The 26,314-nt window shown below is 45.2% G+C and overlaps 1 protein-coding gene across 1 annotated transcript; it reads left to right on the forward strand.

Moving 5' to 3' along the window:
* The first annotated feature begins 962 nt into the window (after nt 1–962).
* On the forward strand, nt 963–21,581 carry LOC122943910 (smoothelin-like protein 1). Its single transcript, XM_044302032.1, has 6 exons — nt 963–1,602; nt 7,124–7,276; nt 8,233–8,338; nt 13,275–13,426; nt 17,176–17,350; nt 21,432–21,581. The coding sequence occupies exons 1-5, from the start codon at nt 1,064–1,066 to the stop codon at nt 17,318–17,320; spliced, it is 1,095 nt and encodes a 364-aa protein (XP_044157967.1). The 5' UTR covers nt 963–1,063; the 3' UTR covers nt 17,321–17,350; nt 21,432–21,581.
* Nucleotides 21,582–26,314: the final 4,733 nt, after the last annotated feature.

Raw genomic sequence — 26,314 nt, forward strand, 5'->3', positions numbered from 1 at the left:
GCCATTAAGTTCAGGGGGTGTAGGTTCCGCATGCATGCTGGGCCCCCTTTGGTTTTTATCATTTTCGGTGCCAAAATAGCCTCCATTGAATCCAGGGACTACAAGTACCAACATGCACGCAGAGCAAAGTAAGCTTTATACTCATGCTAATTTAAAATCGGCCTATGAGGCAAACAGACTGATCAGGAGTGAACGACCAAATAGGAGAGTCAGCCACACCTCCAATACAAACTGCAAAGAAAAAAAGGGGGTTAATCAGCACATCCCAATGCGCAGGTGCAGGTTGTTCACTCCTGATCAGCCTGTTTGTCTCATAGGCCGATTTTAACTTAGTTTGCTCTGCATGCATGTTGGTACTTGTAGTCCAGCATGCATGCGGAACCTACACCCCCTGAACTTCATGGTCGCTGTCATGGCACTTAACAGGTTGAACTTAGTGTTAGGTTCCCGTCTTACAGAGATCGCCTTGACGTGTGGCAGACGGGCTCAAATAATTTTGTCCAAAATGTATCTCTAATTTATAAGCATAGCATTAGCAATATAATACATGTTTGTATTTTATTTGGTTTGCAGAGAGCTGTTGCATTGTATGTTTCGTTCTATGTTGTGTTTACAGCCATAGCAGCGTGCACCTGGGATGTGCTGACTTTTATATACAGTAGACCAGTTATACAATTGTGACATAGGAAAACGTAGAACGACACGTATGTCAACTGAATTGTGCTTAATCTCATGCCGACACCACCACCTCTGGTGTCATCTCCATACTAATATCATGTAGAAAACCATAGGTTTGTCTGTGTTTTATTTATGGGGACGGTGACGAGGGGACAGTGACGAGTGACATAATACAGAACTGTTTTTAGCTTTCCAGGGATAGAGAATCAAGGTGACAGCTGGCATGGTGTGGGGGTGGCTAAGGAGGATGGATAAAGCCAGCTAATCCTGAATAAAAATAGACACCCACCATGCCCAGTGACAAGTAGGAGGGAAAAGGGGTCAGGAGAGAAGTCACTTTTCCGACAGCAGCTGGAAGGTTATTATTATTACTTTTTGGAGGAAGATGGCAGAAGAACAACCCCCGGCCCTAACAGAGGAGCAACAAGAAGAAGTCACAAGTCTACCATCATCAGAAGCCGCAGGGGACAATCAAACAAGTGCAAAGGAAGATGGGATACAAGAAAGTCATACAACTCCTGAGAAAATATTAGAAGGCAAGACTGAGAAAGATACTGTGCGAGATGATGGATTGGATGAGGAGCACCAAAGACATGGCCAGACCGAAGCAAAAGAAGGAGAAGAGGTAACGGAAGAAGGAGACGGAGGAGGAGATACCGTAACATCTGGTGGAGATGTGAGAGAAGATTCAGTGACTTCAGATGGAGAAAAAGCAAGCCCAGGAGCAAACGAAGAAAGCTCCTCCACCCAAGAGCAAAGTGCTGATGACTTTTCTGGCCACAAAGAAGAAAAATCTGAAGCCTCAGTCAGTAGCCCGGAGGTAGCCGCCGCCACTGATGTCGATGGTAAAAGTGAGGAAGAGCAGGCTCAACCAAGTGCCAAAGACCATGCAGATAAAGTAGACAAGAGCAAGTCTGCAGCCAGGTAATGTCCACCTCCATGATGCTCAAGGCAGTGGTTTCCTCTCAATTAACCCCAGGTGATGAAGATGTGGGAGGCTTTCCTCTTCTTTTTGTTCTTCTGGGTCCTTATTCTTTAAGACTAGAGCAACTTAGGAGTGACAACCAGACCCTTATGTAGGGATGCACCGGCTCCATAGCAGAATATTGCTGGCCTACAGCCACCGAAAGCTCTGACATATTTATTTTACTGGTTAATCCTAACAAATCTATATATGGGCCGGAACTCTGGTTTTCGAACGCAGGGACAAGTCTGTTAACTAGTTCAAGACTGGGCCACTTTCTCCCATTCATGATCATCATTTCTTTTTTTGTACTTGCATGTTTAAAAGCAAAAAACTTTTTTCATTGTTTTTAACTTTTTTTTCACTGATACATAGGACTTTAATTTATGCCATTTTTATTGTAGTACTTTTTTGTTGTTACACTTGGGAAAATGTAACAAAAAATGGAGAAAGGTCTGTTTTTCCACAGTTTTTATTTTTCGATTGCACAAGTCCAACTATTATATCTTTTATCTATCTATTTATCTTAGGCCTCATGCACACAAATGTATTTTCTTTCTGTGTCAGTTCCGTTTTTTTTGTGGACCGTATACGGAACCATTCATTTTAATGGATCTGCAAAAAAAAACAAAAAAACGGAAGGTACTCTGTGTGCATTCCCTTTCCGTACGTTCGTATTTCTGTTCCGCAAAAAAATAGAACATGTCCTAATATTGTCCGCATTACAGAGAAGGATAGTCCTGTTCTATCAGGGGCCAGCTGTTCCGTTCTGCAAAATACGGAATGCACACGGACGTCATCCGTATTTTTTGCGGACCACAAAATACATACGGTGGTGTGCATGAGGCCTTATATAGTGCCCTTTTCTTCTATGGCCTTTTCTATATAGGAGATATATATGTTACACTTGCCAGAGTTAGGGATGGAAGCTACAAGGTGGGCTGGTAGAAGGAGGGCTTTTTTGTTTTTATTTATTTAGTTAGAGGAAATGATTCTGAGGGCCCACCCACTGTGCATGCAGGACCTTAAAGGGGTTGTCTCATCTCAGACAGTGGGGGCATATCACTAGGATATGACCCCATTGTTTGACAGGTCTGGGTCCCAGCACCTATATCGAGAACAGAGCCCCGAAAGTGGTGGAGGGCGCATTACGCATGCGCAGCCGCCCTCCATTCATTTTCTTTGAGGCCACCGAAAACAACCGAACGGTGGCTCGCCTATTTCCGTTGGATCCATAGAAGTGAATTTGAGCGGTGGCGGGTCATGCGCTGTGCGCTCCCATTCACTTCTATTGGGAGAGCGCTTGGTGCCGGCCGGACCAGAGTCCTCCAGCCACCACTTTGCGGAGCTCCTTTCCTGATCTAGGTGCACATATCCTAGCTAGCGATATGCACCATCTCAGTGATATCTGAGATGAGAAAACCCCTTTAAGACCCCTGATTCTGCAACAATGTTCAGAAATGTTCTTGCAGAGTTAGAGGCTGTTCACATCTGGTTTTTCCTGTATGGCAAGTGTTATAAGCTTGTAAATGCTCTTTATTGCTCACATACCCATCAACTATAATTGGGCAAAAGTAGTCCATAAGTGTTTACTGTAACCCCCGTTTGCCACTGTTTATGTTTCTGCATCTCTTTTTTTTGAAGGACAGAATAGCATAGCATACCACACTGCATACCACACTGCTCACCACACTGCATACCACACTGCTCACCACACTGCATACCACACTGCTCACCACACTGCATACCACACTGCTCACCACACTGCATACCACACTGCTCACCACACTGCTCACCACACTGCATACCACACTGCTCACCACACTGCATACCACACTGCTCACCACACTGCATACCACACTGCTCACCACACTGCATACCACACTGCTCACCACACTGCATACCACACTGCTCACCACACTGCTCACCACACTGCATACCACACTGCATACCACACTGCTCACCACACTGCATACCACACTGCTCACCACACTGCATACCACACTGCTCACCACACTGCATACCACACTGCATACCACACTGCTCACCACACTGCATACCACACTGCTCACCACACTGCATACCACACTGCTCACCACACTGCATACCACACTGCTCACCACACTGCATACCACACTGCTCACCACACTGCATACCACACTGCATGCCACACTGCATACCACACTGCTCACCACACTGCATACCACACTGCTCACCACACTGCATACCAAACTGCATACCACACTGCATACCACACTGCTCACCACACTGCATACCACACTGCATACCACACTGCTCACCACACTGCATACCACACTGCATGCCACACTGCATACCACACTGCTCACCACACTGCATACCACACTGCTCACCACACTGCATACCAAACTGCATACCACACTGCTCACCACACTGCTCACCACACTGCATACCACACTGCATACCACACTGCTCACCACACTGCATACCACACTGCTCACCACACTGCATACCACACTGCATGCCACACTGCATACCACACTGCTCACCACACTGCATACCACACTGCTCACCACACTGCATACCAAACTGCATACCACACTGCTCACCACACTGCTCACCACACTGCATACCACACTCCTCTTTTTTGCAGTTAAGGATAGATGGATGGAAACCTAAGGCGTTATGTTTCTATCCTTTAAGCATATCTGTTTTTAAAAAAAAAATTCAGATGATGCCTTTAAATATTTAGGTCTTTCTTTAACCACTTTCCTACCGCTGCACGACTTTATATGTCGGTAGGCTCTTATCTGTAACCCAACGTAGAAAAGCGTTGGGTTACATCGCAATCTGCTGGTGCCGTGCCGCCGCAGATCACTGTGACCGCGCTGTCATAGGGAGATGTGCCGTGGCCAGCGGGAGCAGTGTGCTTAGTAATACACGCTTGTTGCACTCTGCTACAAGCGTGTATTACATTGAGGAAGATGAAAGCCGGTAGGGAGCGCTTCTTCTTATGTAAGAGCGCCACCTGCTGCCCTTTAAAAATGAAATGTCAGCCTGCAGGCTGGGAATTAACCTTTTCTTGCCTTGACTGTGGCAGAAAGGGGTTAAATCACTTAAAAAAAAAAAGTAAATAAAAAATAAATAAATGAAAATAAATAAATAATAAAAAAAATAATAATAATACAAATTTATAATAAAAAAAAGATATAGCAATAGTTTCTAGTAGGGGGTGAGCGTAAGTCGATTCGCATAAAACTTCGTTCTAATACTGTATATATTAGAATGTATTGGCTCTGATGAGCTGAAGTTATTACTTCGCAAAGTCTTGCGAGACTTCGCGTAATAACTTCATAAATTAATTTGTAAAAAAACATTTCCCGAACTCGGGTTCGGTTCCAAGTGGTGCCTTGGATACATCAAACACGTACAGCAAAAACATGATGCGAGGACCCCCAGACATGACGAACTGTCAGTGCACAAGTAACTAATGCTGGTGCCCTGCGGAAATGTCGTGCCTCTGTCTGTTTTCTGATTCATCCTAGTCCTGTCGTTGTTTCCCAACACTAACAAGTAAGAAAGTGGAATCGTTTCTAACAAACAAGTCGCCCTCAGTTCTGAACAGACAATTGGCATCTATGCATTCATGAATTTACCCCATACAATCCCAAATCCCGGCTTCCCTTTAATTGATTTTCCTGCAATTGCCACTTGGGTGGGTGATCCATGTCTGATCGCTGGGACCACCCAGATCACTAGAACAACTCCTCCTCATCGCACATCCAGAGTGAGGAGGAGTCTGAGGAAGTGACGGTTGAGCATGCGCAGTGCCCTCCATTCCAAACCTATGGGACTGATGGGCATAGCGGGTATCAGCCCCGTAGACACTGAAAGGAGCAGGTAGTCGCATGTTCATCCGCTGCTACATTCAGACTCCTCCTCACTGCGATTGTGCAGTAAGGAGAAAAGAAGAGCTGAGGACCCCTGTTCTAGCGATCTCAGCTGGTGCTATCAATTCCCTTCTTAAAGGGTTGTGTCCGTAAATCGGACAGACTGTGTAGGGCTAACCTCCGACTCGTAACAGCCAGTTGTCAATTTGGTTTTACATTTCTAGGAGAAATAACAGAGGAACGGCACAAAGCAGAATTATAAGGAAAAATGCTCCTGAATTGTTAAATATTATTATATTAAAGGGCTTCTGTCACCCCACTAAAGTCATTTTTATTTTTTTGGCTAGTTACATTCCTTATAGCGCGATATATGAGAATATAATGGTGTCACTTACTTTCATTCGGCCGTTTCTTATAAAAACAAAGTTTTATAATATGCAAATCCGGTCTCTACCAGCAAGTAGGGCGTCTACTTGCTGGTAGCCGCCACAAAAAACCGCCCCCTCGTCGTGTTGATTGACAGGGCCAGCCGCGATCTCCTCCTCCAGCCGGCCCTGTCAGCATTTTAAAAATCGCGCGCCTCTGTTCATTCAGTGCAGGCGCTCTGAGATGAGGAGGCTCGTCTCCTCAGAACTCCCTCAGTGCGCCTGCGCCGATGACGTCTTCTCTTTCGGTGATGTCATCGGCGCAGGCGCACTGAGGGAGCGCTGAGGAGACGAGCCTCCTCATCTCAGAGCGCCTGCGCCGAATAAACAGAGGCGCGCGATTTTTTAAATGCTGACATGGCCGGCCAGAGGAGGAGATCGCGGCTGGCCCTGTCAATCAACACGACGAGGGGGCGGTTTTTTGCAGCGGCTACCAGCAAGTAGACGCCCTACTTGCTGGTAGAGACCGGATTTGCATATTATAAAACTTTGTTTTTATAAGAAACGGCCGAATGAAAGTAACACCATTATATTCTCCTATATCGCGCTATAAGGAATGTAACTAGCCCAAAAAAAAAAAAAGACTTTAGTGGGGTGACAGAAACCCTTTAAATAGGGAATGCAATTAATTTCTAAACAGAGATATCAGGAGAGGTGATAGGTCCTCTTTGATGTCCATCTTCTGGAATTTTGGTGAAGTCTGTCCATTACTTTATAGTGTAAGATATTCCTCATGTTCTGGATTACAGACATAATAATTAAGGGTTGGCGTAGGCATAGAGCTGGTGGGCAGCGATGCTATGCCAAGGGTAATATCATTATTTAAGACAGTAACAATATTATTGTCCTAAAATCCTTCAATGCTGAGATCTTGGGCAGCTGCACGGATCGTTTAGAGGGTGTAATGCTTACTGTAACAACAGATAATTACAGAAGAATGTGGAGGAGGATGACATTGAAGGGATCAAACACTAGAAATGAAAGTTAATTTAAAGGGTTTGTCCAAGATTAGAAAAAAAATGATTTGGAACGGGCTGTGTCTAGCATTGCAGCCCATCCCCATGGAAGCGAAGTGGGCTGAGCGGCACCAAAGTGGCCTTATTTCTAGAAGGCGAAGAAAAGCGGACTTCTTTTTAAAGTCATAGATAACCCCATTAAAAATCACCAAATTGTTTCCTTGCTGTCAGTTCTGTAAAGGATGGCGCTGCTGCAACCCCGGGTAAAGAGGCCGCCGGTGAAAAAGAACAACGGGATCGGAAATCTGATATACCCCGGGCTAAGACCATGCCCAAATCATATGGAAGAGCCACAAAGAAAGACATTGCGGAAAAATTCGGAGGGTGAGTGTACATTAGTCATAAAGATGTCAACATGGCATAAGGAATATAAGAACTGTAAGGTCACATTCACAATGAATAGGGTTTACAGACTATGGACGCCTTAATTATCTTTACATTCTGCTTATTTAAAAATATAGGTTGTTCCTCTACAGCAGGCATCCTCAAACTGCGGCCCTCCAGCTGTTGTAAAACTACAACTCCCACATTGCCCTGCTGTAAGCTGATACCTGTAGGCTGTTTGGGCATGCTGGGAGTTGTAGTTTTGCAACAGCTGGAGGGCCACAGTTTGAGGATGCCTGCCCTACAGCTTTCACTTTCAGGGCATCTGCAGACTGTTGCGCTCTCTGCTTCACAGTGACTCCGTCAGAGACCCGCTCTGATGGCTCTGTCTGTAGCCCTTAGGCTTCCTGCACACGACCATATCCGTTTTGCAGTCCACAAATCACAGGTCCGCAAAATACGGATGCGGTCTGTGCATCCTGCAATTTTCGCTGGACCCATGTAGAAAAGCCTTTTCTTGTCCGCAAAATAGGACACAAGAATAGGCCAGGTTCTATCATTTACGGACCAGCCGCATGAATCCGGACAGAACACGGATGACATCCATGTGCTGTCCGTTTATTTTTTTTGCTGAACCATAAAAATGAATGGGTCCGTGTGCAATCCACAAAAAATGCGGTTCGGACACAGACCAAAAATACGGTTGTGTGCATGAGGCCTTACCCTGCACTTTCCTAACAGCTCATAAACACTCATTACAGCTAAATTCGTAGGCTAGCTTCACACCAGCGCTAAAGTGTAACGGCAGTCTGTTCTGGCCGGAGTTCATCATATCGGGCATAGCCAGATACTACCTTTCCCCATTAACTCTAATGAGACCCGGTGGGGATTTGGCCAAATAAAAACCGCTGCTTTCAGGTTATATGTAAAGTTATGTATAAAGGCTTCTCTCACAGTGTCGCCACTTCAGGGATTCGTGTGCAGCGGTCGACTAGCTGCGGTGCAAATGCTGTAAAGAACATGCTGCTCGAATGGTGCCGGGCAAAGACACGGGGGCGGGAGGTAAGGATTTATGTTTCATCTTTTGTCCTATAAAACTTCTCCCTATTAGGATGCAGTTACCCATTTATGGAAATTGTGGTAAAAAGCAACAAGTCTACGAAAAATGTCATGGTCTGTACTGAGCCATGTCGTTTTTTCCACCCTCACTCATGCGGTGCAGCACTCATCGGTTAATATCGATGCTTTCAGCTCTAGGGTCTTATCTAACAACATGGCTTCAATGGTGTTGGACTCTTCAGGGGAAGGTATGTAAGATCTGTGCAGGTGGAAAAGGGTTGTTTGGTAAGGTCATCTGATCTATGGTTCTTCTCTGCTGGAAGACAGAGGGCCCAATGTGCTCGTCATAGGTTAGGTCTATAGGCAGACTGGAGGTACTTCAGATTTGTATGGTCGGTGTAAATGTTCACATGAAGCTTTGGACCCTCTAAGACCTCCAGGAATTTTTCAGGGTTCATCATCTAAAGCCTTGATCGTCAGGTCCTCCATGAATTTTTCAGGGTTCATTGTCTAAAGCATTAGTGGTCAAGTCTAGTGTTGGGCGAGCATGCTCGGCCGAAAACCATTTTCACTCGAGCATCGCGATGCTCGGCACATTGCAGTGTTCGGCCGAATACCGCGTGTGCTCGAGCGTGATGCTCGAGTCTCCTCCCCGCACGTTTGTTGGCTGCTACGCGGACAATAAACATACAGGAAAGTACTGGCACTCACTGTAATGCCGTAGCCATGTTGGTTACTGGCATTACAGTGATTGGCTGGCCGGAACAGGTCATCGGGTGCTATAAAGCACCCAATGACATGTGGTTTGGCTCAGTCTTAGTCAGGGAGAGCTGCAGCAGAAGGGACAGATCGTGTAGGGACTGGAATTGTTTCAAGGTGTTAGAGACCCAAAAGACTATTGTTTTATCTGGCTGCTATATATATTATTAGCGCAACCTGCGCTAAATTGCATGCAATAGTTTGGCTGCTTCTGACAGTGACACAACCTCTGCTACATCTGTTGTGTTACATTTGCGCATCCTAAATATCTGTGACATTCAGCGCAATTGTTTGGCCGCTGGTGACAGCGACATTACCTGCGCTACATCTCCTGTATAACGTTTGCGCATCCTAAATATCTGTGACATTCAGTCTAATTTATTTGCGCATACACTTACAAAACCTGCGCTACTGTACGTGTGACATATTTGGACGCATACATACCATTTAATATGCAGAAGGCGAGCAGTAAGGGACGGGGAAGTGGCCGTGGTGCTGGTGGTGCAGACAGAGGCCGTGGCCCTGGGCGCGGTGAAACTGTGCCTGCTGCCAGAGCACGAGAAGCACACTCATCCACAATACCTAGCTTCATGTCCCAGTTTGCAGGGCGGCGCGGAACACCACTCTCAAAGTCACACCAGTGCGACCAGTGTCCATACCCCAGGCCTTTAAACGAAAGTGCAAATACCCAGCCACCCACCCATAGGCCATAGCACTAAATGCGCACCTTTTCAAGTTGTTGGCCCTGGAAATGTTGCCATTTAGGCTTGTGGACACTGAGGCCTTCCACAGCCTGATGGCGGCGGCTGTCCCTCGTTACTCAGTCCCCAGCCGCCACTATTTTTCCTGGTGTGCCATCGCCGCCTTACACCAGCATGTGTCCTGTAACATCACCCGTGCCCTGACCAACACAGTTATTCGCAAGGTCCACTTAACGACTGACACATGGACAAGTGCTGGTGGCCAGGGATGCTACATTTCCCTGACGGCACACTGGGTGAACGTTCTAGAGGCCAGGAGCTAGTTGTACCCTAGGATGGCACAGGTGCTACCAACGCCAAGGATTGCGGGCTCTACTTCCATCAGGATTTCCGCCACCACCTATATTAGTGGCTGCAACCCCCCCTTCTCCTCCTCCACTTCCACCTCTGAATTCTCATCTTGCAGCACCAGTCAGCCATCAGTCAGTAGCTGAAAGCAGTGTAGCACTGCAGTGGGGAAGCGGCAACAGGCCGAGCTGAAACTGATCTGCTTAGGTGACAAACAGCACACTGCCGCAGAGCTGTGGCAGGGTATAAGGGACCAGACTGAGCTGTGGCTCTCGCCACTCAATCTACAGCCAGGCATGGTTGTGTCTGATAATGGCCGTAACTTGGTGGCGGCTTTGGAGCTCGGCAAGCTCACACACATACCATGCCTAGCCTACGTGTTCAACTTAGTGGTTCAGCGGTTTCTCAAAACCTACCCCATTTTGCCTGAGCTACTGGTGAAGGTGCACCGCGTGTCTGCCCATTTCCGAAAGTCATCTACAGCTGCCACCGGTCTGGCAACGCTGCAGCAGCTCTTGCAATTGCCAGCTCACCGACTGTTGTGCGACGTGAGCACGCGCTGGAACTCCACGTTCCACATGTTGGCCAGGCTTTGTGAGCAGCAGAGGGCAGTAGTGGAATACCAGCTGCAACATGGTCGTTGTCTTTCCAGTCAGCTTCCGCTATTCACAAACGAGGAGTGGGCATGGATGTCTGACCTCTGTGAGGTTTTACGCAACTTTGAGGAATCAACACAGATGGTGAGCGGCGATAACGCTATTATCAGCGTAACCATCCCACTTCTGTGTCTACTCAAACGCTCGCTGCTCACAATGAAGGTGGACACTTTGCATGTGGAAGAGGTGGAAATGGGGGAAGACAGTACACAGGGTAATAGCCAGACCACCCTCTGTTCGTCTTCTCAGCGCAAATTGGATGATGATGATGATGAGGAGGAGGAGGAACAGGAGACGGTTGCCTCCACTACAGAGGGTAGTACCCATGAAAGTTTTATTATTGGATGGGTAGAAGAGGAGGAAAAAAAGATTGAGAGTCATCCTCCTGATGAGGACAGCGAAGTCTTGTCTGTTGGGACTCTGGCACACATGGCTGACTTTATGTTATGCTGCCTTTCCTGTGACCCTTGCGTTGTATGGATTTTAGCCAACACCAATTACTGGTTGTTCACCCTTCTCAACCCCCGCTACAAAGAGAACTTCTCATCTCTCATTCCTGTGGTGGAGAGGACTAGAAAAATGGTGCAATATTAGAAGGTCCTTGTGGAAATATTGCTCCCAAAATTTCCAGCTGACAACGCTGGCGGCAGAGTCCGTAGTTCCCTGGGCAACCGAGGAGGGGAGACGAGGGGAACACACAGCAGTTCCAACAGAGGCAGGGCAACACCTTCCAAGGCCTGGGGCAGTTTTATGACACCCTGCCAGCACCCTCAACCTGATGCGCGGCCTAGTGCCACAAGAAGGGAAAAGTTTTGGAAGATGGTAGCAGATCGTGTCAGTGTCCTCAATGATCCCTTTGTGCCTTACAACTATTGGGTGTCCAAGCTGGACACGTGGCACGAACTGGCGCTCTACGCCTTGGAGGTCCTGGCCTGCCCTGCCTCCAGCATTTTGTCAGAGTGGGTATTTAGTGCTGCTGGGGGCATAATAACTGATAAGCGCATCTGCCTGTCAACTGAAAATGCTGACCGGTTGACTCTTATCAAAATGAACAAGGCCTGGATTGCCCCTGACTTCTCTACTCCACCAGAGGAAAGCGGCTGAACATAAAGGCACTTTAAATGTGGTTTTTATGGTGTATTGAATACACTGTATTCCCGAGCACCCCTTCTACCACAAAAAAGGGTATATGGTTCAATCTCCGTTTTCTCGTCCTCCTCCATCATATCAACATGCTTATTAGGCTGCCCTCGCCCCTAATGTTTTAGAGGGTCAGATCAGCAGGCCCTTGCTCCTAATGTTTTAGAGGGTCACCAGCAGGCCATCAATCATAATTTTTCAAGGGTGTATGATGCCCTCCTTTATGTGTAATAAAGGGTGTATTGGAGTGCCGGTTCCTTGTAATTTTTGGCAGCCCTTTCCCTTAGTGCATAGGCTTTATGAGTGTAGGAGACCCACTACCTGAACAATTGTACCACAATGTGAATGAGGCCCTCCATTATGTGATATGCAGGTTGTATCGGAGTGTCTCTTCCTTGTAATTTTTGGCAGCACTTGCACTTTATATACAAGTAAATATATAGGAAAGAATGGTTCCTAACAATTTTTCCTCTAAAATCGATTTTCTCTTTGGTTTTGTGCGTATTATTGTCAGTCTGTAAAAGTGTCTTACTACTCGGACAACGTCGTTCCCAGCAGCAAGCTGGGAGTCCAAGATGCATCCAGACATCCTCCCCATGCTGTTCCTGAACCATTTCAGTGGAGTTTTCATCAATTTCTGACCTTTTCCTGTAAACCAGACTCCCTCACCTCTTCAGAGCAGGGGCTGCCTGGTTTAATGCTTGGGTTCTCCCATTGACTTCCATTGTGCTCAGGTGCTCTGTAGAGCATCCGAGCATCTAAAAGTGTTCTACTCGAGCACCCGAGCACTTTGGTGCTCGATCAACACTACTCAAGTCCTCCATGAATTTTTCAGGGTTCATTGTCTAAAGCTTTGTTGGTCAACCAAGTCCTCAATAACCCAGGCATTACTGCCCTGGCATAAGCAAGAGTTCTCTGTGGCTAGAATTAAAGGGGGTTTCTGGGAATTAAATATTAATGAGCTATACTCAGGACAGATCATCAGTATCAGATTGGTGGTGGTCTGACTTCCAGCACCCCTGCTGCTCAGCTGTTGGAAAGGGACATATGGAGTATAACAGAAGCTTAGTCTCGCCATATGCTGCATAGGAAGAAATATTAGGAGAGAATATCTCAATCATATGGCGCCCAATGGAGAATGACAAGATTGTTAGATTCATACTGAATCTAACAGAAAAAAACGATGTCTTCCTATGAAATCAGAGCAGTATGGAGGTATGGTACGGCTTCATAGGCTTCATGCAACTCAGAAGCCTATATCACACCCAATGACTTCTCCACTTCTATATGTATTTATCTTTTACTATTTCTTTTTTATATTTCCACTTATATCAGGGGGTGGACATCCAGAACTTCTCGAGCAGTTGGAGCAGCGGCCTGGCCTTCTGTGCCCTCATTGTGGCTTTCTTCCCTGATGCTTTCGATTACGATTCTCTTGACCCAAAGAACAGAAGACAGAACTTCCAGCTGGCGTTCAATGCAGCAGAGTGAGGAGGATATTTTTGAATATTTGTAGAGATAGCATGGTTGTGTTAAAGGACTATTCCCATCTGGGACATTGATGTCATATCTCTAGTATATGCCATCATCATCAGATGTCTGGACCCACTCCTACCTTCAGAATGTGGCCCCCGAAGAGAACAGAGAGCAACCGCACATAATGGCCACCCTTTGTTCACCGCTATGGGAGATCCAAAAATAGCAGAGCGCAGCAGCAGTGACCGTGCTAGCACTCGCTCAGCTATTTTCGGAACCTCCATAGCAATGAATGGAGAGCACACTGCGTATGCGCTGTATAGGAGCAGGTCCCAGACATGAGATCTACACCTGATATTGATAGCATATCCTAGCGATTTGCCATCAATGTCCCAGATGAGCCAATCCCATTAAGGCTACGTGCACACGACGGTGTACCCCCTGTGGCCGTATTGCGGGCCGCATACAGCGGGTCCGCAATAATACGGGCATCGGCCGCGTGCATTCCGCATCACTTGAATAGGTCCGCAATAACGGAGATGCGGAACAGAGGCATGGATCGGAATCCCACGGAAGTGCTTCCGTAGTGTTTCTGGCCGTGCCTCCACACTGCAAAAATGTACCGCATGCACTACTTTTTTGCGGTGCGGACCGTCAGATGCGGATCGCGGACCCCATTCAAGTGAATGGGTCCACGATCCGCATGCGGCTTCCCCACGGTCTGTGCCCGTGCATTGCGTTCCGCAATTTGCGTTCCACAGCACAGAGCCCTAACGTTCATGTGCATGTAGCCTAAGACAGATAATGAATTAAGCCTCATTTGCACGTCGGTGTTCCATGTACGTGTGCCGTACGCGTTCTCCATGGACAACCATTCATTTTAATGTGTGTATTCACACATTATTATTTTTTTACCATGGTTTGTGGGTCCGTGTTTTTACCATGGAAGCATGTTCTATTTTTCCCGTGTTCACGGATCCTTCACTCCTATCATAGTCTATGGGTCCAATGACATCCGTGTTTCACGGATCATCAGGAACAGATGCTTTGAACAATATTTTTCAGCTGCGCAGGGTCAGTAAAACATGGATGACACACGGACAGGAAAAAACGGACACACGGACCACACACCTGTCCGTCATGGACATCCTCACGGAGGCATCACTGACCACCTTTTCACAGATTTGCACACGGACATGTGAATGAGGCTTTAGACAGAGTACATGCAATAGGAAAATGAGAGATGACCTGCGATAGCCCTGTGTTATGTATAGATTATACTGTATTTTCATGTAGATCCATAGAACCGTGTATTACACTGGCAGTTAACCCTTTCCTGAGCACTAATGAAAGCAGAGAGGGGGAAGCAGTCTACACCACCATCTCAGGCCTTCCCATGCAGAGAGCTGTGGTAAAGTCCGAGCCTCTTCCTCTGAAGGGTAAAGGACCAGACTGATGAATAGTCATCTCTCCTGGCTCTATATTGTCACAAGTGGGCCACTTGTTTTCACCTCAGCGCAAGCGCAGTATAGTTCAGGCTGGAGCAAAGTGCTGTACTGCACGTGCACCATGGTCAAAAGAAGTGGCACGCTTGTGACATTGAAGGGTCAGGAGAGATGATGATTCTACAGCATTCGGAGGAAGGGGCTGGCCATGGAGCGGAGGTAGGGTGCTCCAAGTGGCTCAGGCCCGCCCTCAGTGCACTTAACAGCTCATTTGTATATGGAGCAAAAAACAGGGTTCAGATCTCCTCCAATCACACATTGCTTGCCTATCAATGTTTTTCCTGAGAAATCACTTCAATCATTATAATAGGTTCTGTAGCTTTTCTACTTTTTCTCACCATTTTCAAGTTCTTTGATATCGCTGAATGGAAAAAGGGGAAACCCCTTATGGACTTGGTCCTAAACTGATCCAAGACGAGGACACAGTTATATCCAGTCTCGACAGTCCTCGGTGAGCTCAAAGGCAATGGACACCTTTGGAGGCAATTTTTGTTTATGATTGCATTTTACTCATTTTTGGCTAAAAATCATATTTTTTAAATGGTCTTTATTAAAAATATTGAGCCATTCTGTCGCAAAGAGTTACCTGTTTTTCTAGCTGTGTGCCTGGTACTTTCCCTTTGCGCCAGTCATCCAATAAACCTTATCTCTAAACTACTAAGAGGTCATAAACACTTATTTAAGCCACATTCTCATCAGTAAGATAAGAACTGAGCTATAATGAGTGTTTATAATGTCAGAGAGCAGAGATAAAGAGCCGTCAGCTCCCCAACTGATGGAAAAGACAGAAGAGCCAAAGGCTGCTAGTAGAACATCTCAGCTATGTACAGAAAAAAGGACTCCATATTTTTAATAAACACCAATATAAAAAATATTTTTAGCTCAAAATAAATACAATACAATATAAATATTTGCCCCCAAAGGTGTAAATAGTCTTTAAAAGGGATTATCCTAAGAATCATTTTTATACCAAAAGCCCTAAAAAGCTGTTAATAGCTTTTTTTAAAGTAACTTTTAGCATAAAAATTACCTTTTTCATCCCTCTTGGTGCTGCTAATCATTGCTGCTGGGGTTCCAGTCTCCTTCCCCCTCTGAACAGAATCAGTCTCCTTCCCCCTCTGAACAGAATCAGTCTCCTTCCCCCCCCCCCCCCTGAACAGAATCAGTCTCCTTCCCCCTCTGAACAGAATCAGGCTCCTTCCCCCTCTGAACAGAATCAGTATCCTTCTCCCCCTGAACAGAATCTGTCTCCTTCCCCCTCTGAACAGAATCAGTATCCTTCCCCCTCTGGCAGAAGTATAATCCCTTCTTACTTCGTCTTCACAAAAAGTCTTCTCAGCTACACTGCCATGCTACTGCAGAGGTTCTGCTCCTTCTCTGACAGGCAGGCAGAAAGTATTTTGTATTGGCTGCCCTGCTGGGAACAGAGTATCATTATGCAGAGACCTGGCTGTGAGCATATACTTCCACCAGCATTCAGTAGATGGACGTGCACATTGCTGTACTGTCTGAACACCAGGTGGTGACATTCTATGTAAGTATCTTTTTACTGGATCACAGCCTGAAAATTGCAAACATCTGTAAACAATGATTATATTGATAAAAGTCTCTATAATTAAAACTACTGTTGCATGTTGATACATTGTTGCAAACTACCAAGACAAGAGATAGATTTCTCTTTTTTACTGATGTATTCTGCTCACAGACAATTGCCCAGACTGGTTACAATTGCATCCATCTCCAAACTGGGCAGGACAAGATCTGTCGGTGTCTTCAGCCAGTTAATATGAATGCAAATGTATTTATCCACTGACAGCAAGCAGATACATTGAAAATGGTGAGAAAGTGCAACAAAAATACAATTAAAAACTTTTTATGACTTCCAATCCTTCTGGCTACTCGACAGCACGCTGAATATAATCCAAGAGATGTCATACTGCATTATCTGACCTGAATAAAAAAATGTTTTCAATCCAATCGACATTATTATATAATCACCAGGTGTATGTGTGCTCTTGGACGACAGAGTCACAGTGGCCCCATGTACCCCACCCCCAGGTTGAGTACGAGTACTTAGATCTCCATGGGCACCCCAAGCCAAGTGCAGTGAATTTTCAGGTGTTTGTCACCACTTCTATGGCGCAAAAGGCTTGATAAATCCTCCCAATTGTACCGATAATTGCAATTGCTTTGATAATATCCGTATTTGTTTTATATCCCCCTTTCATGCTTCAAACAACTTCATTTCTGTGCAGGAAATTTGCAGACTGCCCCCCACTTCTGGATGTTGAAGACATGGTTCGAATGAAGGTCCCAGACTCTAAATGTGTATACACGTATGTGCAAGAGTTATACCGCAGTCTGGTTGCTAAAGGTTTAGTAAAAACCAAGAAAGCATGAATTTACCAAAGACGTACAAATGCAGAGAAGGTAAGGATATATCAGCTATAAATTAGGCTTGAACGAATGGACCTTCAGATCATAGATCCGAAGTTGATTCGTTCAAACGCTTTGATTTTAGAGCTGTATCAGTACAGCATTAAAATGTATTGGAGCCAAAGTCTGTTTCGCCCAAAGTTGTGCGATACTGGCTAATTCCTACGGTATGCATATCTGCGTATTGAAAAACAATTTAAAATAGCAATCCGAACCGGGCTTTGGTACCGAGGTACCAGCCAGCAGCACCAAAGCCCGGTTCGGATTGCTATTTTAAATAGTTTTTCAATACGCAGATATGCATACAGTAGGAATTAACCGAAGTCTTGCGCGAATTCGGGTGAAACAAACTTTGGCTCCACTGAGCCAATACATTTTAATGCTGTACGGATACAGCATTAAAATCAAAGTATTTGAACAAATCGACTTTGGATTTATAATATAAAGGTCGATTCGCTCAAGCCTAGCTATAGTAGATTAACTGTTATGGTTACTCAAAAATGATTCACACTCTGGCCGTCGAATTTATCAACTTTCAGAAAGATAAATATATCATTTTTCAATTTTATATAATTCTTGCTTTTCGATATCATTTGTCCATGTTTCAACAAGCTTTTGTATTCCCTCATTAGAAATGTTGTAGGCTGAGCTGTGAGCCACAAATGCACCGCTGTCTTTACCTCTTCATCAGAAATGGGCAAAATAATCGCTCATCCTTCCAACACTATAAATTCACGTGCACGCTCAGTGTTGTCATCTCATCAGTCGTCATGGACTAGCCTCCGGCTACTTTTTCGTGGCTGATGCTTGTGCGATCTTCCTTGAACTTCTCTTTCCGTTCATGCTCACCTCTTCTCGACAAAACACTTTCTCCATCCCGTGCACAAAGTCTTCAATAACTATTGGCACCAAGCCGAATCACTGCACGCCGCTCATCTTTTGCGCAAATCACAAGTAGGGCAGCCATTCTTTGTCGCACCGCAGTCACAAATGAACTGATGTAACGCTTTCAAGCCTGCATAGCAGTGACCAGGGAGAGTATGTGGGAAATGTATGTATTTGTCTTTTCTGAAAGTTGATTAAAATAAATTCTACAGCCAGAGTGCGGAAATAATTAGGCTACTTTCACACTTGAGGCAGGACGGATCCGACAGGCTGTTCACCATGTCGGATCCGTCCTGCAGCTATTTCGCCGTGCCCGCGGACCGCCGCTCTGTCCCCATTGACTATAATGGGGACGGGGGCGAAGCTCCGGCGCAGCACGGCGGTGCATGGCGAAAGCCGCCGGACTAAAAAGTCGGACATGCAGTACTTTTTAGTCCGGCGGCTTTCACCGTGCACCGCCGTGCTGCGCTGGAGCTCCGCCCCCGTCCCCATTATAGTCAATGGGGGCGGAGCGGCGGTCCGGCGGCACGGCGAAATAGATGCAGGACGGATCCGACATGGTGAACAGCCTGTCAGATCCGTCCTGCCGCAAGTATGAAAGTACCGTAAGCTCACCTGTTACATCCAGTGTAGACGTTCCAGTACTTCCTGATGATTTACTTTGTTGCAGCCATGACTTGCTGTATATCTATGTGACCGCTGCAGGCAAGCACTGACCACAGTAGTCCCGTACTGCACAAACACCACCATTGTGGCCAGTGACTGGCTGCAGAGGTCACATGGATGTAGAAAGTGAACAAAAAGCCTCGGGACTATTGGAACAGCTGCGCTGGAGCAGTCGGGAAGGAACAGGTTATTTTATATTTTAGCACATTTTTGTTAAAATAATTTCTAATGGGAAACACAACTTTTCAGACATTTCTCCTTACACTTTAAAAAAATATTATAAAATATTATGTACTGTACATGCACTACCGATCAAAAGTTTTAGAACACATCGATATTTAGAGTTATTATTGACATTTACACAGTTTAAGTCCAACAAAAAACATGAAATGATACAAAGGAACAAAAGTAAAATCAAAATAAGAAAAAAAATAAAAAATTTACAAAAGAAGACAGAGAATTATAATGGAGGCATTATAGATCTGTCTTAGGGCTCATGCACACGACCGTATGGTAATTTTCAGTATTTTGCAGTTAGTTTTTTACGGATCCGTTGTTCTGTTTTTTGTTTCCGTTGTGTTTCAGTTTTTCCATATGCCATATACATTATACAGTAATTACATAGAAAAAATAGGACTGGGCATAACATTTTCAATAGATGGTTCCGCAAAAACGGAATGTATACGGAAGACATACGGATGCATTTCCGTATGTGTTCCGTTTTTTTTTTTTGCGGACCCATTGACTTGAATGAAGCCAAGCACAGTGATTTGCGGACAAGAATAGGACATGTTCTATCTTTTCACGGTACGGAAATACAGAAATACTGAAACGGAATGCACACGGAGACACTACAGTTTTTTTTGCTGAACCATTGAAATGAATGGTTCAGTATATGTACCGCATACTGAACTAAAAAAACGGCCAGTATACTGAACGCAAAATACTGTCGTGTGCATGAGGCCTTATAGAGAGATTGCAAAGCAAGCCAAGCTGTCAGTGAGTACAGGTTCCTATACCGACAAAAGGCACTTGGAGACTGGAGGAAACTCTGGCAGGAAGAGGTTTGGCGGACCAAAGACCACTGCAAAAATCAGACGTTTTTGAGAGTCAACAGTTTGCGTAATCAGCAGCTCACGGCACAACATCTTCAAGTTTCCATTTCAACTGGGAACAGAAGACTTCAAGCTGAAGGTCTGACAGGTCGAGTAGCAGTAAGGGGGGATGGGTCCATCCGTTTAATGTATACAAAAAACGTATACGTTAAGCGGATGCCTCAGACTGATGCCATACAGTGCCATAAAGTTCCATTGTAAAAAAAAAAAACATATACTTTTTTTTTTTGCCGAACTGTATACAAGAATGTGGCGTGCTGCGTTTTTCTATCCTTTTTTTTTTTTTCAAATGGAGGCATAAAACGTGATTTGAACCCACCCTAAGAAAGCCACTGCTAAGATTGCAGCACCTCCAGTGCACTACTGAAGACTGGAAGACGGTCTTATCGACTGATGAAATAAAATTTGACACATTTGGTAGATCACCGAGGGTATGTGTAGAAGCGCGTGACACCAACTGTAAAATTTCCTCCAGTTTCCAACTGGTCTTTGTTGTTATAGAAAACGGTACAGCTTGGCTTCCTTTACAATTTCTCTATAGGACAGACCTACACTTCCAAGGGTTATAAATGTATTTATTTATTTTTTCTTATTTTTATTTAAAGGGGTTGTCCCACAAAAAATATTCTGCAGTTTTCAAACCAGCACCTGGATCTGAATACTTTTTGTATAGCCGCTGAGGTATTCAATAACATGTATCTGTATGGCGCCACCTGCTGTTTGTTCTTTATCTCCTTTCTCTGTCCACCTCGGACGTGCATGCTCAGTTCCATCCTTCAACTGCCTCCTGAGCTGTGATAGGGAGAAAGCTGCAGTAGAGATGACACACCCCTAAGCTGAAGCAGAAATGACACGCCCCCTGAGCTACAATAGTGAGAGCATGGACACGCCCCTGAGCTGTGATAGGCAGAGCATGGACACGCCCCTGAGCTGCAGCAGAAAAGACATGCCCCTGAGCTGCCAGGTTGATATAAATCTAGCAGAGCATTGAATGCGGAGATCTCTGGATCCACGTGAGATACAGGGCTGATTCTAGCTTTGTTAGAAAGAGATTGTCATGTACTGTACATATTTTTTTACATTAGTCATAGGATAGCCCCTTACTTTTCTGCCTTTGTACCATTTCACATTACTCTCTGGACTTGAACTGTGTAAATGTCACTAATAACTGTTAATATTGTTCTAAAACATTGACCGGCAGTGTAAATAATACCTTATTGTTAGCGACGTGTCATTAGCACTGACGGACGGGCACGATGTGACCTCTCCATGTTACTGTAAACACAATTCATACCCACGCTGAACATATTCTTAAGTCTCCATTACCCATCTGTGCACCGGCTTCCTTGTTCTTGAGCAATGATTCTTTTAATAGCAGTCTGTGATATCATCTCCTTTTCTTTGCACAGATTTCCTGAGCACAGATCTTCAAACGAGAAGTCACTTTAAATTCGACCTGATCACTTACCAAGGTGTCAGTTTGCCTCCATTCTGTCCTTGAGAAAAGGACACAAAGTACAAAGAGATGATTTTATTTTTAAATAAATATCTTATGGTTACATTGTGTGCGCACTCTTCATCTTCATCATCATCAATCCAGGATAATACGGCCATGGCTACAAACCACCAACTGAGCTCCGGAGAACCCAACTCACTCCTTGTGTGAAGGAGCGCCATACCACTGTTTAGTACCTGTGATAATTAAAAGACCCTTCCAGAGGTTGGGGGAGCTAGCATAACACTGCAGGCTCTGATTTTTCCATAGCTCCCAATAACTTCAATGCAGTGCCGAACTGGGGAGCTTAGGGCCCCCCAGTATAATTTATTTTAGGGCCCACCGTACGGATACATTCAGATATTACCTGCTCACACAGCAGCAAGATGCTACCAGATGATTGAACATGGGGGTCCCTGCAGTGACTTTGAGAAGGTAGGTCCTGGGGAGAAGAGGACTCTGGTACTTTCCTCTATAACTAGAAGTCATCTCAGCTCTGATCGTGTCTATAATAATAAACTGGGGAGTTTCTTTAATAATTATCAATTTTTTTTAATATGAATATAGGCTGGTGGAGGTGCTGTACATTGAATATATGTGCAGTGGATATAAAAAGTCTACACACCCCTGTTAAAATGTCAGGTTTCTGTGTATAGAAATGAGACAAAGATAAATCATTTCAGAACTTTTTCCACCTTTAATGTGACCTATAAACTGTACAACTCAATTGAAAAACAAACTGAAATATTTTGGGTAGAGGGAAGAAAAAATATAAAAATAAAATAATATGGTTGCATAAGTGTGCACACCCTTAAACTAATACTTTTGTTGAAGCCCCTTTTGATTTTATTACAGCACTCAGTCTTTTGGGGTATGAGTCTATCAGCATGGCACATTTTGACTTGGCAAGATTTGCCCACTCTTCTTTTCAAAAACACTCCAAATCTGTCAGATTGCGAGGGCATCTCCTGGGCACGGCCCTCTTCAGATCATCCCACAGATTTTCAATCGGATTCAGGTCTGGGCTCTGGCTGGGCCATTCCAAAACTGTAATCTTCTTCTGGTGAAGCCATTCCTCTGTTGATTTGGATGTATGCTTTGGGTCGTTGTCATGCTGAAAGATGAAGTTCCCCTTCATGTTCAGCTTTCTAGCAGAAGCCTGAAGGTTTTGTGCCAATATTGACTTGTATTTGGAACTGTTCATAATTCCCTTGAGCTTAACTAAGGCCCCAGTTCCAGCTGAAGAAGAACAGCCCCTTGGCATGATGCTGCCACCACCATGCTTCACTGTGGGTTTGGTGATCTTTTGGTGATGTGCAAGTGTTGTTTTTGCGCCAAACATATCTTTTGGAATTATGGCCAAAAAGTTCAACCTTGGTTCTATCAGACCATAACACCTTTTCTCACATGCTTTTGGGAGACTTCAGATGTGTTTTTGCAAACTGTAGCCTGGCTTGGATGTTTTTCTTCGTAAGAAAAGGCTTTCATCTTGCTCTTTTACCCCATAGCCCAGACATATGAAGAATACGGGAGATTGTTGTCACATGTACCACACGGCCAGTACTTGCCAGATATTCCTGCAGCTCCTGTAATGTTGCTGTAGGCCTCTTGGTCGCCTCCCAGACCAGTTTTCTTCTCGTCTTTTCATCAATTTTGGAGGGACGTCCGGTTCTTGGTAATGTCACTGTTGTGCCATATTTTCTCCACTTGATGATGACTGTCTTCACTGTGTTCCATGGTCTATCTAATGCCTTGGAAATTTCTTTTGTCCCCTTCTCCTGACTGATACCTTCTAACAATAAGATCCCTCTGATGCTTTGGAAGCTCTCTGTGGACCATGGCTTTAAATGATGGCCGGTGTATGCTGACTCCTATGTAACATGATTTTGAATGTGATTGCTTAATTCTGAACACAGCTACATCCCCAGTTATAAGAGGGTGTGCACACTTATGCAACCACATTATTTTATTTTTTGTTTTCTTCCCTCCACCTAAAAGATTTCAGTTTGTTTTTCCATTGAGTTGTACAGTTTATAGGTCACATTAAAGGTGGAAAAAGTTCTGAAATGATTCATCTTTGTCTCATCTTTATACAACACAGAAACCTGACATTTTAACAGGGGTGTGTAGACTTTTTATATCCACTGTATGTAGTGCAGTAACTCTACTGTGTTATGTGGCACTTGTGCAGGGGGTGGGAGTCTAGGGGCCCATCTTGCTCAGGGGCCCACCGGGGGATTCACCTGTACCCCGGGGGACCAGTCCGAGCCTGCTTCTATGGGAGCTATGGAAACAGATGAGCACCGTCCCGTTCTGCTGTTCCCTGGTCATTGAGGCTTAGTCTCCTCTCACCTTAGTAACAGCAAGATGAAACAGCCCCTTTAACATTACCCTTCACTGGAAATAAGGGGACAACTCCTGAAAAACAGCCGCTTAAAGAGGTTATCCAGGAATCTGATATTAAAGAGGTTATCCAGGAATCTGATATTGTTGGGCTATCCTCAGGATAGGTCATCAATATCAGATCGGCGGGGGTCTGACTCCAGGGATCAGCTGTTTAATGAGGCTGCGGCGCTCCCACCGATCTGATACTGATGATGACCTTTCCTGAGAAAAGGCCATCAATATCAAATTCCTGGAGAACCCCTTTAACGCTATCCCTCCATTCTCCGGCATCTGCCAAACCCACAATCATCCGACGGCCAGAGAGTGAAACGTGATCCGTTACTCCAGAGAAAACATTTCCACTGCTCCAGATTACGACCATGATATACTTTGCAGCTCATTTTACTTGTCTTCAGAAAGCGAGATCATGGTTGTGTTCACTGTCACAAATCTGAAGCAAATCCGCAACGCACAGGGTATCCCCTAAAAGAAAAATTCTAACGCATTGCGTGAATTTATGTTTTTGGCTGTATCATGGATGGCCCCTGGGCGCAGAGTGGGCCCTACATGTGTCCACACCCTTTAGGCTTATTTACTTTACTTTTCACCAATTTACTTGTCATGGTTTTAAAAGATCACAAGACAATCCGACATGACTGCAGTGTGTGAACAATCACTAGAAGCAGAACCTTTGTCAGTTTGGTGTTCTGGGTCACTCAGTTCTGTTCTTGCGTCATGCCAAGAGAAATAGGCATCGGCTCGGACCTATATTTTGAGCAAAAAGCAGTCCTTATGTGCGGGTTTACCCGTGGAATGCTTTGCATGAACAGAGAAAGCTGTACCCCTTAAAGGGGTTTTCTGGTCGGCATCAACATCCTTTCAAATAATCATTTATGAAGGTTGCTGTAATAATGGAGCTCTTTTCCCTCTATGGCTCCTATTTCCCGTTCTGGGCTGTGGTCACATGACCATGTCCATGCAGCTCTTTCTTATTTCCTGTCATGTCATGTCCATGGGCGGGGCAGTGACATGAGCGTGTCTATGTAACTAGCTGGGTGGGAGGAGCTATAAACTGGCTGGGCATTTTTTAGGGGCGGTAATAGGGGAGTGTCTATGTAGCTGGGTGGGAGGAGCCATAAACTGGCTGGGCATTTTTTAGGGGCGGTAATAGGGGAGTGTATATGTAACTAGCTGGGTGGGAGGAGCTTTAAACTAGCTGGATGTTGTTAGGGGCTGTGATAGGGGAGTGTCTATGTAACTAGCTGGGTGGGAGGAGCTATAAACTATCTGGACATTGTTAGGAGAGGTGATAGGGGAGTGTCTAACTAGCTGGTAGGAGGAGCTATAAACTAGCTGGACGTTGTTTGGGGGGGTGATAGGGGAGTGTCTATATAACTAGCTGGGTGGGAGGAGCTATAAACTAGCTGGACATTGTTAGGGGCGGTGCTGGAGCTGTGGCAGAGGAAGGAGAAGTGCATCATGGGTTTGGTTGGATACAGCAACAGGAAGTGCTACCTACAGGATGGAAACAAACCAGAGGAATTGGTTTACATGATGCAAATGGGTCAGGAGGGTCCAAATTGAAAAAAATAAGCATGGGGAAGATGTACATGAAGTAAACAACTACATAGTAATCCTGGAAAACACCTTCAAGTGTACTCTTCTATCTAGCGGCCGTCATGTGAGGCACAGATCCGTGCAGCTTGCTCATGAACAAGTGCTTACTCCTTGCGGTTTGTTAATGGCCACACAGTTTGTCCAAAACATGTGGCCATTTGCAAACAACAAAGAGTTAACACTTCTTTCCTTAGCATGCTGTGTGGCTTAGTGTATAGCACCAGAGCACGCAGCACGCAACTGCCACTGTCCCTCCTTGGGGTTTTCAAAAGCTGAGAGGAAGGCACTGGGGGGCATTGCAGGAGTAAGGCCTCATGCACACAAACGTATTTTCATTCCATGTCCGTTTTTTTGCGGACCGTATACAAAACCACTCATTTCAATAGGTCCGCAAAAAAAACTGAAAGGTACTCCGTGTGCATTCCGTTTCCGTATATCCATATGTCCGTTCCGCATTACGGACAAGGATAAGACTGTTCTATTAGGGGCCAGCTGTTCCGTTCCGCAAAATATGTAATGAATATAGACGTCATCTGTATTTTTTGCGGATCCATTTTTTTGCAGATGGTCATGTGCATGAGGCCCAATACTGGTCGTGGTCAGAATACTGTTGGGATCAGTGATGTGTGCCAGGTCCTTGAGTTAAAGGATCTGTAGTAAGCATCTCCACTCTCCAACGTGCTTGGCGTGGATTGAGTCTACAGAGAGACTGGAGATTTTCAGAATTTTTGTGGTTGCTGAAGAAAGTTCCCTCTATAAGTTTCGCTGCCAGAACCTCGTGGTCTCTGATGGATT

The sequence above is a fragment of the Bufo gargarizans genome, chromosome 7, assembly GCF_014858855.1.
Source record: "Bufo gargarizans isolate SCDJY-AF-19 chromosome 7, ASM1485885v1, whole genome shotgun sequence".
NCBI classification, from domain to species: domain Eukaryota; kingdom Metazoa; phylum Chordata; class Amphibia; order Anura; family Bufonidae; genus Bufo; species Bufo gargarizans.

Excerpts from the sequence above, each read along its gene's own strand:
- LOC122943910 (XM_044302032.1), top strand. The coding sequence starts at position 1,064 with ATGGCAGAAGAACAACCCCCGGCCCTAACAGAGGAGCAACAAGAAGAA. Across the intron at positions 1,603-7,123 it reads AAGAGCAAGTCTGCAGCCAG|TTCTGTAAAGGATGGCGCTG; the intron begins GTAATGTCCACC and ends CCTTGCTGTCAG. Across the intron at positions 13,427-17,175 it reads CTGGCGTTCAATGCAGCAGA|GAAATTTGCAGACTGCCCCC; the intron begins GTGAGGAGGATA and ends ATTTCTGTGCAG.